The sequence below is a fragment of the Synchiropus splendidus genome, chromosome 9, assembly GCF_027744825.2.
Source record: "Synchiropus splendidus isolate RoL2022-P1 chromosome 9, RoL_Sspl_1.0, whole genome shotgun sequence".
NCBI lineage: Eukaryota > Metazoa > Chordata > Actinopteri > Syngnathiformes > Callionymidae > Synchiropus > Synchiropus splendidus.
The window spans coordinates 13,826,823-13,842,385 of record NC_071342.1 but is presented as its reverse complement, the minus strand read 5'-3'; the positions used below and the strand labels follow the sequence as shown (position 1 = coordinate 13,842,385).

The following is a 15,563-nucleotide window of genomic DNA, read 5'->3' as shown; positions in this document are numbered from 1 at the left end:
ATCTGTACTGCCATAGATCAAAGCAATGGCTCACAAGCTAAAGGTCTCTTCACTAGTCACTTTTTTCCATTATCCTCTCACGCCATTTGAAGTCTGAACCCATAAAGATGTTTTTGTTGGAGCAACAGCGCTTCTAAAAATATGATTTTTTTTTTAAAGAAGAGGGCACCTTCTCACTGCAGTAATCTCAGGAGTCATGTTTATTTGTCTGAGCTACGTGAGAGGAGGATACCCACGGTGTCAGAGTTACACCCGGCGGGGTAGTTGAGCAGACGCTTCGTCTTTGCCTCAACACTTTAATTAGTATTTTTTATTTTTTTATTTTTTTGTGAGGAAACAACTGCTTCTTATTTCCTGTCAACGCTCTCCTCCAGGCTACCAATTATTAAAAACACTGAAGAATTACTTTGTCACAGACACAGAGTTTGTGATGAGACTTCGATTACTGAACATCATAATGAACACAATGCATGTTTCCTCAACCAGGGAACTTTGACGGTGAACAAGCGCCTCACGTGTCAAAAGCAGCATGAAGTTAATGAAGCAACGCATCATAATCTCCAAAACTTCAGTCAGCATGAAGCTGCATCAAACAATATGAGACCATTATTCATCCTCAATTCTGTATGCTCCGCTTCACCATCACTCAAGTGGGGTATTAAGTCATGGACACGTGTGTGTGTGTGTGTGTAGCCGGCTACGAGATGGTACTGATTGTACAGCGCTTCTTGCAGCGAATCTCATCTGCTGGTGCGGAGTTACAGATGTGTTACAGCATTCACACTGAGAGCAAGGCAGACCAGGTTTCCATGCCAACAGACTTACCCACATTTGGCCATAAATTCTTTGCACAGAAACCCATTTAAATTCGATAACTCTATCAGCATGAAGAAACTTTCTGTATAGCAATATGATGTGTCGAGCCAGAAGTTAGGAACATTCATAGAAAGTATTAATAGTTATGTGGCCTAAATTATTATTATTAGCAATGATGGAACAACATATAATATAAAATATAATAATAAATTTAAAAATATTTACGCTGCCACATGGCTTTATTTATCAGCGCAGGCATACGTGCACATTTAAATAAAGTCTCAGAGAAATAAACACAAGCAGGCGCTGGAGATCGTGCCTCTTACATCTCAGGGCACAATGGCTCTTCAAAGCTAGGCCAAGCGTTCAGTACACATTCATGCTCAAACATTTTCAGATCCTTGGATTTGACTCGCTCAACAGCATTACGGCAAGGTCCACAGCGAGGGCAAAGAGAGCATTACTCCATGTGACAGCAGGCTGTTTACTCAAGTGTTTTACTCGTCTTGGCAACAGTGGGGCGAGTGGCCTCATATTGATTGAACTGAGAGTCCAGTGCTAACAGGAGGCTCTTGCTATCTTCGGAAAATGGACAGCAATACTGCATGCAAGCCTGGACTTGACCGTACACCTGAAACATGGATACCTTTAAAAGATAAAATAGCAGTCTTAACCTTCCCCAGCGATGGCGAAGGTTGAGATAGTGGTTGTGCCCATACACTTGACTTTATGCCCTACATAAAGTCAATGTTTTTGGTGTCAAGGAAACCAAAACATTCCAGACCATAGGAAGCAGATTGAAGGTTGATCGCCTACATTCAAACCAAAGCCATTCACCATCTCACCAACCACTTCAGTCATCTCCAAATGAGGGATCCATATAGTCCTGCCGCATTTGTAGTTGTCTTAGTTAGCCCCAAAAGTCATGTCTTTATGAAATAAGTAACTCCTAAACAACTATGTCACGGTCCATTAACGTAGCCTTCAGGTGCCCCGGGGCTCAGACAGTCCACTCGTAAGTGACCCTCACAAGTACTAGCATGAACTGAGTGAGCATCAGCGGAAATCCAATCCCTCTCTCGTGCAGTCGATGGCACCAGACCAGGCCTCCTTCATTGTTGATACAATATTGACATGGCACTAATAGCTCCAGTTGTATGAGCAGCCAGGCGAGATTAAGATTGCGTGAAGGCCGGCGTAGCCCCCGATATGGCCTCTCCACGACCCACTTAAATCCAACAGCAAACACCATTCTTTTTGTCCGGGTGCATTAAACTCAGAGTTGGAAACGACAGGCCGAGTGCCTCAGGACGTCTAGACAACAGTTCAAGTCGAGACCCCTGACACGCACACAAGGCTGGTCGGAAAGTAGAGCACATAACAATAGTTTTAAAGCTAGCAAGCATCCAGCACAACAATGTTCTGGCCTTTACATGACGAAATCTCACAAACTGAACTTTGAGATTCAAAAAATATAAAAATAAAAACCCATCAATATGAGTGTTATTTCACTTGGAAGTGATGCAATTCTTTTGTGTTTGTGTTCTACAACCATTTGTATCCATTATAAGTACTTTAATCTAGTGAGGTTACGACAACGTTTCTGAACACTTTCATATGAGGTCAGTCAGAAGCAATTCTAATCCATCCTTAATGCTTTAACCCCTGCACTTGTATGCATTTATAAGACGTCAGTCACATTCACTGAAGTAATCTAGAGCAGATAAATCCAATTCCATGAATCCATTTTATATACTTACGGCTCTTGTTAAAAGTTTAATTACACTTCAGATGAATGAGGTCACGATTTGTCTCGCACCAGTTTCAAACGTGGTTAGGAGGAACTTGTCTTCCATTCTTAACTCTTTAAACACCATGTCCGCTTCAGGGGGGTTGAAATTGGCATTAGATGCCAGTGGAACATTGTTGCAAGTTGATTTAATACATATAATGCAAGTGATGTTCAGGAGAAAAAGGATGTTTTCCTTCATCTTGTTTTCAAGTCAGAGCCTCCTTGAATGCTGATGGAAGCAATAATAATGTGTAATGTGATATGCACTGGGCAGGACATACTAACAGCTATTATTTTCACGACAGTGCTTCTCAGTTACACAGTGGGAAAAATCTAAATCTAAGTTATGGGTCAGATGGAGGCAAAAATACTTTCAAATAGAACTGTAAAAGGAGCACAGGAGTCAGTGTGTGCGTGCAGCATGGCAGAGATTAAAAGTAATAAATGTAATAAATCCAATTATTTAGGTCAAAAAGTGTTGATCGGACTTTTGTTGATAGAGGTGCTATCACAGCAGAACTTTTCTAAGTTTATTTTTATTATTATTATTATTATTAAAATGAGAGAGTATGTCTGCCTCAGGCGACAGATGTTGATGTTAATCTTAAAAGAATAAATCGTATGATGTCCAAAGGCAGATGGTTTCCCTGAAAACGCAGTGTCTGTAATCAGCACGAGTCCTGGCCGATCACTGTGGACGCAGTCGGGGAGATGATGAGACCATTGTTTTCACATCGCTGTCATCATTTCAACAACTGCCCCCGAGTGATAGGTGCAGCACTTTCCTGAGAGGTTGAAATACTTTCATTATGTCGTACTTGAAGAACAATCACAAAGTACTGAATTGCTTTAAAAGATAAAAAAACTGCCCAGTGGAGACAGGCTCAATAAGTCATTTTGAATCTGTCAGAGTTCACTCATATACTTTCTGACTGCATCTGATCCGGATGCCCCCTGGACGCCTCCCTGGGGAGGTGTTCCGGGCATGTCCTACCAGGAGGAGACCCCGGGGAAGACCCAGGACTCACTGGAGAGATGATGTCTCCACTCTGGCCTGGGAACGCCTCGGGATCCCCCGGGAAGAGCTGGAGGAGGTTTGTGCGGACCGGGAAGTTTGGGCTTCCCTGCTTCGAATGCTGCCTCCGTGACCCGACCCCGGATAAGCGGCAGAAGAAGGTGAAGGTGAAGGTGATGACATTTTCCTCACAGATTCATCCCTTAAAGAGTCAATATCCCCAAGATGAACAGTACAGAAAAAAAGACCCCAACATCTTCATCTTCATTCATTCATCTTCACTTAATAATAATAAATCCCCCTCGGCAGAGCACTTTCTGTGAGTATCTTTCAGTGTTTCAGTGTTCTTTCAGCCACACCACCGTCACCTCTTGTGTCCTTCATCTACCACATCCATGAGAATCATCGGTTTGCCTTCATCTTCTCCACTTTGTGAGCACAAACTTAACCATCAGCACCAAACCGGAAATTCTCCTCCAAAAACAATGTAGTTGAGGTGGTAGATGAGGTATCATGAAACAGTGCTGCAGTGTTGATGAAACAGTGTCCTAATTTTCAGTGTCCACAAGGTGGCGCTCTTGGTTTTAGAAATGATGTGAGCTTCCATTGAATTAGTTGTTCAAATCCAAACATTTTACAGCAGACAGTGCCATCTGGTGGTCACTGAATATCAGGACACTGTTTCATGAAACATCTACCAATCACTAATTCCTTATCTTAAAATACAATTGTATTTGACTGTGTTTTAATATCCATGTCATTTCATTTATTTAAACTGGGAGACTATATCAAGCATAATGTATCTGTCTTTATACTCCATTTCCCAAGCATGTTACTTTTGTCGTACCTCTGTACTAGGGCTGGGTCTTTATGGGAAAAACATGAATAAAAACACAGATCTATTGTATGGAAACTTTGAAAAAGGAACATTTTCCAGTGCACCAATTCCAGCTGCTCCATATTATACATCGAAATCTCATCACCGACACATCCATGATGAAGTAGACTGAGATTGTACTAGTGGATAGAAATTATAAGATGGAAAAAGTTGAGGCTAGAAAAACTATTTTCGTAAAACGTCCTTCCAGTTTTCACATTCTTCACTTCTGACATCTACAGACAAGAAGACTGTCACCGAACATTGAAGCTTTGACATAGTGGTCTAGTTTCTCGTGCATTTTTATCTGCCTGCTCAAAATATTAAAGCTGTTGCGGGCCCCAACAAAAACAACTCGAAGGGCCAGATTTGGCCCACAGGCCCTAACTCCAATATGTATGTATGTAACTCCAGCTATTGTGTAAAAAAAGTTAGTTATTGTATTAAACATAAGCATCCAAGTCAGAAAATGAGCTCAAACCCTGCAACCTAAACACATGTGATGCAAATGCAAATCCAATATTGCACCACCATATTCTTTCATATTCCAAAATATATGATCAGGAATCAATAAGCATCAGCATCCTCATCATCACAAGTGCAGTATTTTATCACAGTCCCTCAAATTTCAATCATTTCAGGCCGATGAAAATGACACAGAATCCATTAACTCTGACAAAAGTTCTCCTCCTGTGCCCACTCCATTCTTCCCTTCCTAATGCACATCCACCCCTCACTGCGTGAGCCGCTGCAGAAGAAAATAATGACCAAACAACATCCCCTGTGCATGTTTTGCATATGAGAGCAGCCCATTTTCCGAGGTGGAGCAGACATTACCCTAGTTTCCTCTGTAGCCCGGCATTAATGAGAACACACTACCAAATCCTCATTTAACTGTCTTTAAGAGAGATTAATGGCTCATAACTTTTAACCGATGTCACGTGGTGGAGATAATGTGTCGCATTGAAACATGTCGTGTTGATCCAGTGCGCGGCAGCTGATAAAAATGCATTCATATACAAGACTGTGTACTGTAAGTCGTGATTTATCATGGCAGAATGCAGGGGAGTGTGCTCCCTCCAGTGGTGAATCCATCGAACTTTCATGCAAACATCCGCTGCTGGGAACAGTTGAAGCATCCTACCGTCATTGCACAGCGGTCCCCCGTATGTGGTCATGCTACAGTCGCAGCTGAAGCCCTCCCACTGCTGAAGACACACCCCCTGGTTGGCGCAGGAGTCCTCCTGGCATGTGGTGCTCGGGCCTGAAGGATGGAGACAAATAGCAACTGGTTGGACAGATTCTTTTGGCGGATGCCAGAGCGGTTTGTTGCGCTCTGTAGTGAACATTACACAAAACACACAAACAACAGCTTTCTGCAAAGAAAAGAGGCGTACGCAGAGTAAATAAACGTATGCTGAGCAAACAAGCCAACAGCATAGTTTATACTGAACCAGCCTGCGTGTCAAATCCACCGTCATGTGTCAGAATTCAGTTTCAAAACATCTTCACATCGTGACATCTTCAAATGATGTTTACATTACCGTTGAATTTGTTTAGGATTTGTTCATTCAGTTCTCTGATACAAAAATAAGACAAAAAGAGTAAGAGCAGCAAATACATAACAGCTCATGGTGGTCGTCACTTTTTATTCATTTGGAATATCGCACACCTGAGGGAGAGACATTTTGAGCTCCCCATATAATCACTTTTATGTCTCTATTGACATAGAAAACACAAAGTCACGTGCATAGGAAAAATGCCTTTTAAAAACTGTCTCTAGCGTTGGAATATTATTCAGGTAAAATATCTCATCATGATTGTGACTAGTGGTCAAATGCTTGTCTTCCCACTATGGTGATCTCTCATTTTGTATTTCTTAGATGCTTCATTGTTACTTGTCGTCCCTTAAGGTCTGGCGTCTCCATGATTATCTATTTTCATGTCACAAAACGCACTAATGGAAGCTGAAACACCCAAAACATCACCTCATTATTCAAAGGTCAAGTCTGCATAATCTCGCTGGGTACTTAATTATCAGCTTTTTTATGTATATTTATTTATTTATTTGCACTTTTTTTTAAAGTGTTAACAATGAAATATCCATTTCTTTTCCCTTCTTCCTCAGCTGTTGTTGCCTTCTTTATCCCATCATCAACATTCTTTGTTTAAATAACACAATGCTAATGCTTATATTTATTTCATTTTAGAAAACAAAAATCTATGTACAGTCACTGGGAACTACAAAACAGCATAGAACACATTTACAAGCGTCAGCCAGTTCAGGACTCAGGCACGTGTTCTGTCAGTTGTGGATCATGATTCTCAGGCGTAGGTACAAGCTTGTGAGTTTGTAAACTTTTTCATCAAGTTTGTGAAATTGGTTAAAGAGAATTTTAAACTTCCTCTGTGCATTTGGTGCATTTTTTTCCCCAGTATTATTGGTTTGTTGATTTGTTTTGCACTTCTCAGGTAGTGTGCAAATGAGATGGACGAATGGTTAAAAAATACATATATAAATATAAATAAATAAATAAAAATAATTCACATTGTCATTGCCATTTTAATACCTGATATACCATGTTTGAATTTTATTGTATTTTTGCTGTCAAGGAGAACAATTATAAACAGACAGATTAAATATTAAAAGCATACATTTATTTTACATTGAATATATTTATACAATTATTTATAAAAAATAAGTAAACACTGGTGCAATTGAAATAAGAACCGTCAGAAGTGGATGAATAAATTTGTGTTATTTTGCGAAAACAAAACAAAAAAAAACAAAAACACTAATCTATTAATCCAAAAAAAAAACATGCACATGATGTGTCATGCATGACTATGTTTAACATAGACAATGTTGACAACAATATGGCTCAGTAGTTAGTACATGCAGCAAATGCTAATAAATAACATGAAGAAATGAATCAGAAAAATAAAATGTGACCCCATAGAATTCCATTCAAGACCGCGATCTTCCTGGTATTCTCATGGGACTGTTGTCATTTCCATATGGTTGGTGGGTGAATGTCCAACTGGTCAGTCACCTTGCTCAAGGGCATGTGGACAGTGAAGGCAGAGTTGGGGCAAGTGGGAGTCGAGGCATTGCAGGTGCAGAAGGGGGGGTTGGGGGCGGGGTCTCACACGTTGTCAGACACACACAATCTATCTACCTTGCAAGTCAGCTTTCATCAATGCAACTTTTGTCAGCAAAATCATAGGGAAGGAAAAGTATAGCAGCTGTTAGTAAAACACCATGAGACACAGGCGAGAGGAGGGAGATAGAAGAGAAGAGCGAGAGCAGAGGGGCGAAGAGCTTTTGCCGTCACATGAATAGAAAGATCAGTGCGATGTAAAAGAAAACGCAGCCGCTTGTTTTATCATGTTTACGATAACAAGTGCATGTGTGCTGGTGATGGGTGGATGAGGATTCATGAAACACTGCCCTGGCTTTCCGAGGCCACCAGATGGCACTGTTCAGTCTTCACCAACTAATTCAACGAAACCTCACATCATTTCAAAACAAAGAGCGCCATCTAGTGGCCTCGGGAAAACAAGGACACTGTCCCATTAACCTCACCTGGTGTCCACCAGCTTCTCTGCTTTGAGCCTCTCCTGGATGACTCAGTAGTTTCAGCTCATACATGTCCCTTGAATCTTGTGAATATAGATGTGTGTAAAAACATAATTTGAGAGCTTTGTCCTTTGACTTAGCTGTTTTCTTATAGTGTAGTCGAGACCACCTCACCTGAGACCGACAGTATACAGAGACCCACTCTAAGACTTTGAGGACCTGAGACCAAGTTGAGACCAAAACCAACGAGTGGGGTGAGTCCGAGACCAAACTGAATATGAACTCAGTTCTGTATTCAGCAGGGTCTTGTCCTTGGTCCCGACTACTGCGCTGAATATATTCCTGACTCTTGCAAAGCACCGGGTTTGGTGCAAATGAATTCCATTTATTTGAATGCCAGTGTGTCTGCCCCGGACAAACAGCTCAGTTTAATGTATTTGACAAAAAAAAAACAAAAAAAAACGGATCACTTTTGTCGGCCCTGGCTCGAGGCGAGTGACTTTAAAATACTTTTACATTGAGAACAACCTCAAGTGTGGCACGCCGCCACACAGAGCGTTAAATTTGATTACCCATGTGATGCCGTAACGTGAACAAATCAGAAGTGGTGCACTCAATAGAAAAGAGCGTGTGAATTGTGAAATGAAAGCCATGAGTGACATTGTGAAATAAATCAAATATTGTCAGTGGATATGGGGAACACATTAGACTGGGCAAATGATATTCATGCAAGCAACAAAGGCCTCATACATTATTCAAGAGGATCGCTTCTGGCAAACTCTCACATCGTGCAAGCAGGCGTGGCACAAAACACTGATGGGAATAAAAGGGGGGATATCACTGGCAGCACAAATATGGCACAGGAACTAATCAGATTATGGGCGAGGGAAACAGAAACCACCGCCTGTGGTGGGGTGTCGTCGCTTGGTGCGTTCCAACACAGCCGCGACATGGACGTCGAGTCATCAGCTACAGGTGTCACAGGTGCCTGTGTGTCTTGATGTTGGGAGTGAACAGGCAGCAGAACTCAAACGTGCCTCAGTGCCACCCTTAACCTGAAAGTCTTCTCACCGTCTTTTTGTTTCAGCGACTCACCTTCACATCCTCTTTCTATCTGCCCTACACAGTCCAGAGCGTCCGACATCAAGTCTGGGAGTCGGCCGTTCAGATCCACCGACGCCAGACAACCCTGGAATCCTTCTTTGGCATGGACAAGTTTGGGAAGCTCCTTGAACATTTCCTTAGCCACACCACCAATGTAGAGGTTTCCTGGAGACAGTGGAGCAGAGTGTTAGAATGCAACAACAACGACCCCTAGTGGCCAATATACCCAATGACGTATTTCGATTTCGTTTCTTGTTTACAGAGATTTTTTATTCTGAAAATATTTTTAGACTATTTCGTATATTACCATCTTCAATAATTTCAATAATTTTGATGTAAATGAAATTCAATGTTCAGAGCGAGGAGTTACTTTGGATGCAGAGATGACTTTTCTGCATTACATTCACCAACTCAACTGTCATTTGAGAACATTTGAAAAGGAAGACACTGCTTTTCCATCATAAATTGCAAAACAAATCCTTCTCAATTGGCTTGTAAAACTGAAGCCATCGAGCCATCAGTGCAGCAACACATTCTCATGAATTAATATTGGCAAACTGATGCTGATTTTTAGATCAACAGAAGCATATTTAATTTTCATTTTCTCTTTTGAAAGGTCCCTCAGAATCTGCAACCTCTGTGTATTTCTCTTTCTTTTTAGTTTAACAACAGTGTAAATGTAAATTATTATAGTAAACTCTTTTTAAGCAGTTTCTTACCAAACATCCATGTCACCACATAGACATTACTTTCATGTATATATTTGTAGTGCACTTTTATTATTTATATAATTGACCATCATTTTCCAGTGTAATAATAATGATCCAGTGTAATTCCAGTGTAATAATAATAATAATAATAATAATAATAATAAAAGAGTCAACTGTTTTTTAATAAAATAAATAAATAAATAAATGAGATGGCACATGATAGCTATTCATGAGTCCAAAGAAGTTCAGAAGTTGAGGAATAAATAAACAATTACACAGTATTGTGATCATGGGCAGTACTTTCTGTGTGTGTGAAAGTCAACATGTGAATGAGCCTGGTGACCTTCATACTTCATACAAAGGAAGTCAGCTTAGCATTCATTTTCTGAGGGAGCAGATGGTCATTAAGGAGCCTGCTCAAGGGCATTTGAGTGGCAGGAGAAGAGATAGCAGGTGCAGTTTGCCTTGAGACCCCAAATGGTAATAACCGGATATATATCCACGCCGCCTCTCACCTTTGAGGTCCAGGTTTTTCGCTCCGGTGGTGGTCTGGGTGGTGACCTTGGTGTCGATCTTGACTGTGTGAAGGTTGTTGGTGTCTCTGGAGATGATGACGTTGTGCCAGTGGTTGTCGTTTAAAGGCTTGTTGGAGTTTCCCTTGATCAAATGGGCTCCGTTGCCGAGGTCGGACACATAGTGCAGGTACCTGAAATAGATGGCTTTTCTTTAATATCAAAAAATGACACCAGAACAATGTTCCAAAACAGATTCAAGTGCTTAAATGAAGCGGAGAGCGCTCTGGCATGTAAAGCTCTAACATGTTACCACCACAACCGCCCATGATAGAAGGCAACAATGGAAGAACAAACAAAAAAGGAAACTTCGAAAAGTGGCTAATGAAAGCAACTTCAGTCATGTGGAGATACGTCCCATTATCAGACAGTGCAGCCGCTCGGCAAATCAGAACAAATTGGCCTTAAATCCTGGTTTATGGGCAGCTTACGATTCCCACACGCGTTTTAATTAAAATGTAAGACTTTAATGTTTTCCACATTCATTAATACCTTTGACCTCGGGCGCTGCTTAAAAGAGGACTGTTTTATGGCGGCAGTTCAGCGTCAAAAACATGTCCTTGTGCCGTCGATTCTCTTTTATGTCGGCTACTTTATGTGCATTCCTGAAGATTAAAGTCACACCAATAGCCAAAAGCTCTTTCAGTGAACATTCTGGCATGAAGGTGATAAGGGAGGAATGTAAATAAGTAATGACATGAAAAAGTTGTCAGAAATCATATTCAGAGGGGCCGTTGGTTTATTGGTTTGATCCAGTTTTCTGAGACATAAAAATCATCATGTCTTTTGTCTTTTTCATTGTGTGAATTGTTTCATTAATTCTTTTTTCTACTTTTTTATAATAATAATAATAATAATAATTATTATTATTATTATTATTAATATTATTATTATTACATTAATTCTTGTTTTTCTGCCTGTTCGTAACATAACAATATATGAATGGTACGTTAATATTTTTTATTAATTAATTTACTTATTTTATTAACTATTTAAAAACTAATTTTAGTATTTTTTTTTTAAACCGTTCATTGTCTCTGTTGTTTTTCTTTTTGTATTTTTGTATTGTAAACAAAAAACACAAATAAAGGTTTTAAAAAAATACAAATGTTTACTCTTGTTTACCACTTTGACTGTAATCGGGAATGAGTTTTTTTTTTTTTTTTTTTTCGAGCACCTTATTTGACAGCCGAGTCACCCGATGACACTTGTTTGGTCACTTGTTGAAATTGTCAGTGAGGAAGAAAAAAAAAAAATGGGGTGATTTGTCTTGAGGTTACGCCTCAGGTATTTCAGAGGTACAAACAGGAAAACAGGAATAAAGAGGGATCATGCTGCGTTTCGCTGCAGTGGTTTTGTGGTTCTGGATGCACAACAAAGATTCCTCATTTGCAAAACACCTCTCCAATAGAAATTCTGTCATTGCACAGCCGCCACGTTGTCCTTAAAAACTAATGCTTACTTTCCAATGACAGCTTGGTTTACATCTCTCTTTCTCTTGTTTTATTAGGTTTATATTCAAGCATGACTCATCATGAATATCATCTTTTAGTGATTTATTCTTCTTATTATTTTGAACTGACATCATCCCTGTTAGTCTTCACATGAACAAGCCACTGAAGCATCCCTTGATATCAGCTTACCCTTTCACCAGCTCCACCACGATGAAGTCATTCCCATCCCCACTGTTGTAGAGGATGAGCCCGTCGGATGACGTGGTTTTGAACTGAAAGAAAAGGTGCATGGAGTAGTACGCCTGCAGGGTGGTGAGCGTCACGTAACTGGCGCGCGACTTGAAGGTGACGGGGTCGGCGATGATGTTCTTGTAGCCGATCATGGCGTTAAGCTCGCAGTAGTCAATGTCACCATTTTTACAGAGGTCTATGTAGGCCATGCCGTTGAAGGAGAGGCTCTGCAGGTGGCCGATGTAATTGGACGGAACCATGGACATGAAGCGCTTCTCAGTCACGATGCCTGTCTCAATGTTATGGAACTCCAGTTGGGTGTGGTCACCTGCCATTTGACCTTGGATCAGCAGAAGGGGAATGGTGGGAGAGTTAGTGTTTCGGCAATGGCGGACAGATACACAGATGCAAGGACAGAACCGATAGTGCTTAATACATGTTATTACCCTTTACCTGTACTCTGCTACGTGTAGTAGAGTACAGGTAGTACACATATTTGATGTCAGCTTGTATTTCAACATGTAACTTTTACACTTAATTTGAAAAAAGTTGTCACTTTGTTAGATGAAAATAAACTCAGAGAGTTCAAACATGATCAAATGGAGCTACACAGAGACACATCTTGCAAGCTCCACAGTTTCACCAGAACTGTGCCACAATTATCTTATATTTGCCCCAATTTCTTATTCAAAAAATATCTTATCGTAACCGTCCTGATGATCAGCTACAGTATTACCACCCTACCGTTGAGGCTCAAGACAAGTATCATAAAATCATCATAAAATTATAAGAGATTCTTATCCTATCCTTATGCAGAACCATGAGACCCCATCATGTGCTCCTTCTAAAGTGAAACCAAAGAAACTGTGTGGTATAAACACCTCCCCGCAGCCAGTGAAAAGACCCTGCAGCGCACAGTCAGAGCATCATCCACTCCCCCCTCTCTTCCCTTCAGGAGAAATCTCAGCTGACCTGCAGAGCACAGCAACCCTGCTCTCTCCTTGCATCACCTTTTTAGCCTCCAACCAGTTAGGAGACAGCTGAAGGGTGAACAAGCAAGCACCAGCAGGATGCCCTTGCACCCCTACTGACATTCGCCACCACAAAGCCTAGAATATCACCACCCCCATCACCATGGAATTACATTATTATTATTATTATTATTATTATTATTATTATTATTATTATTATTATTATTATTATTATTATTATTACTAGTCAGGGGCGTATCATTTGACTATACATTCCTGAATGTGTGTGTGTGTGTGTGTGTGGGTTTGACAGTATTGTTGTGTACAAGTGAGGCTGTTATGGAACATGCTGGCTGGTTGCATGAATGGAGATCACAAAGTACCTTCCACAGATGGCAGATCGTCAACGGTCAGTTTCAAACTCTTCCCCCTCCTGAACACTCGCACCGTGTGCCACTCATTATCGTTTAGATTCTGACCAGCAAAAATAGTTTCTGGACCTTTGCCTGTAAACAGTCCAAACACAGGTTAACAAACATGCACAGAGAGAACAGTACACACAAAAAGAAGCAGGAACATAAAAGCAAATACAGAAAAAAAAGTCCATAAAAAAAGGTCATTCGACTTGCACAGGTTGCAACACTTCTGAGTCCTCAACTGAGCGGAGACCAGTCGCATCTACCAAGAAATCTGAACTGAATTTAGTGCACACCCGCTTCAATAGTGAAACGTCTGCGACCGCTGAGTTTTGCGTTCACACCACTTGGTGGCAGCAAGTATCTACGAATATTGTTCGACTCGGCTTCAACCAACCATTGAAGCCAAGACACGTTCGCCGTCGTCACCAGCCTTCCAATATTAGGAGGGAAAAAAAGCAATAACACTCACAAAGAAATGTTAAAAATAATAATGAAAGCATCATCATTGAAAATCGAAGACTTCTGTTTCATACTGAACAGATTTAATATTCATTATTTACTGATATATTCCTGTACTGCAAGGGTGACCAGTGGTTGATATAGACAAGAAGTGAAGCAAAATGTTGACAATTAAAATTGCTATTTGTTTGTGCGGAAACATAACCAGTCTATGAGTGAAGAAAATGCTGTCAAGTTTAAAGCTATTTTTCTTAATTTCATTAATTATTCTTCCTTTTTTTTTTGTCTGTTTCATAATCGTCGTCCTCAAAGTGCTGATCTGAAAATGCCATGATATGAGAGAATAGATACGGACATAAAATGACAAGAGGATTCATTGCTATTTGTTTTAAGCATCGTATTGCGACTTCTTTAATGAGAGATTGTGGCTGGAATGACAATGGCATTGCAACAGCGCAGCACATCGGCTATTAAAGGCCCAGCCAGAAGAGTGTCCAGTCATCTGTGGCCCACTGATGGTGATCTATCCACTGGGATGGATCCTCTCGTCATGGCCCGATGACCTGGAGACGCGTGGCTGGGGCTCGTCAAATAAAATGGAATTATCCAGTCAATCAACCTCAGCAGTGCGCTGAGACTACTTCCTCTGACCAAACAGCTGCCTTTATTTGCTCATAAACAAACCACGAAGTCACAGATCATGCGTCTAACCGAGGACGGATCAATGCCGTTCCAGTGAGCAAACATGTCGGACACATGTAAATCCTATTCAAGCCGTGGATGGTGATAATCGATACTAATCTGCCGTCTCCATTTGTCCTGGTAAATGTTTGAAACCAAACCTCGTCTCTGGGGAGAGGTTTTGTCGCTAAAACAGCACTTCACTCGCAACTGCTGTTTAGTGTGTCATTTCAGCTACGCGTGTTTGTTTCAAGGGATGCGCTGCTTTTTTAATTAAAGATGTTTATTGCAGCGGTAAATAATAAAACCATAATTCGGCATGAATTCCAAGCCCTATTACATGCTCCGTGCTGTTTCCCTTCCCTCACTGATGGTCTACAACAGCATAATCCCTGCACACTACACTGGAAATAAAACTGAATTCTGTGGGAAACCACTGTCTACTCACTGATATCTAGTCACTAGTGATGAGGTTTCATGATACAGTATTGAAGGTTGAGTGTCCTGATTTTCAGAGGCCACAAGTGCCACTGTATTGCTGCACAATGTTTGGATTCAATGAAACCTCACACCATTTCTAAACCGACAGCGCCATCCTGTGGTCTTTGAAAACTAGGACACTGTTTCATCAACCCTGCGAAACAGTTTCATGATGCCTCATCTAGCTGTCGCTTCTACTCAGCCCTATCAGCACATTTATTCAGGTTCCTGCCAAATATCGTTTCGCTACACACTCTACAACACAAATCGCCTTCACACACAGACACACACACCCATATATAGCACTCCAAAATCTCTCTCCATTCTTCATGCACCATCATATTTCTCACAAAAGCCCTGGAGCCGTCTTGTCCACATTCATCCAACCCATCTTTTAGTCAC

General features: G+C 40.8%; 1 protein-coding gene across 32 annotated transcripts in view; it reads right to left on the bottom strand.

Moving 5' to 3' along the window:
- The window catches only part of LOC128764562 (neurexin-1a-like), a 223,358-nt gene that overhangs the window by 109,448 nt on the left and 98,347 nt on the right, over window positions 1–15,563 (bottom strand). For 31 of the 32 annotated variants that reach the window (XM_053874382.1, XM_053874389.1, XM_053874390.1 and 28 more), the window contains 5 exons: window positions 13,506–13,628; window positions 12,110–12,491; window positions 10,410–10,600; window positions 9,176–9,349; window positions 5,645–5,764 (listed from right to left, as the gene is read on the bottom strand). In XM_053874382.1, the coding sequence (XP_053730357.1) occupies window positions 5,645–5,764; window positions 9,176–9,349; window positions 10,410–10,600; window positions 12,110–12,491; window positions 13,506–13,628 (990 nt within the window). Of the gene's footprint in view, window positions 1–5,644; window positions 5,765–7,679; window positions 9,091–9,175; window positions 9,350–10,409; window positions 10,601–12,109; window positions 12,492–13,505; window positions 13,629–15,563 lie in introns of those variants that run through there. The other variant, XM_053874414.1, reaches the window with a different exon arrangement.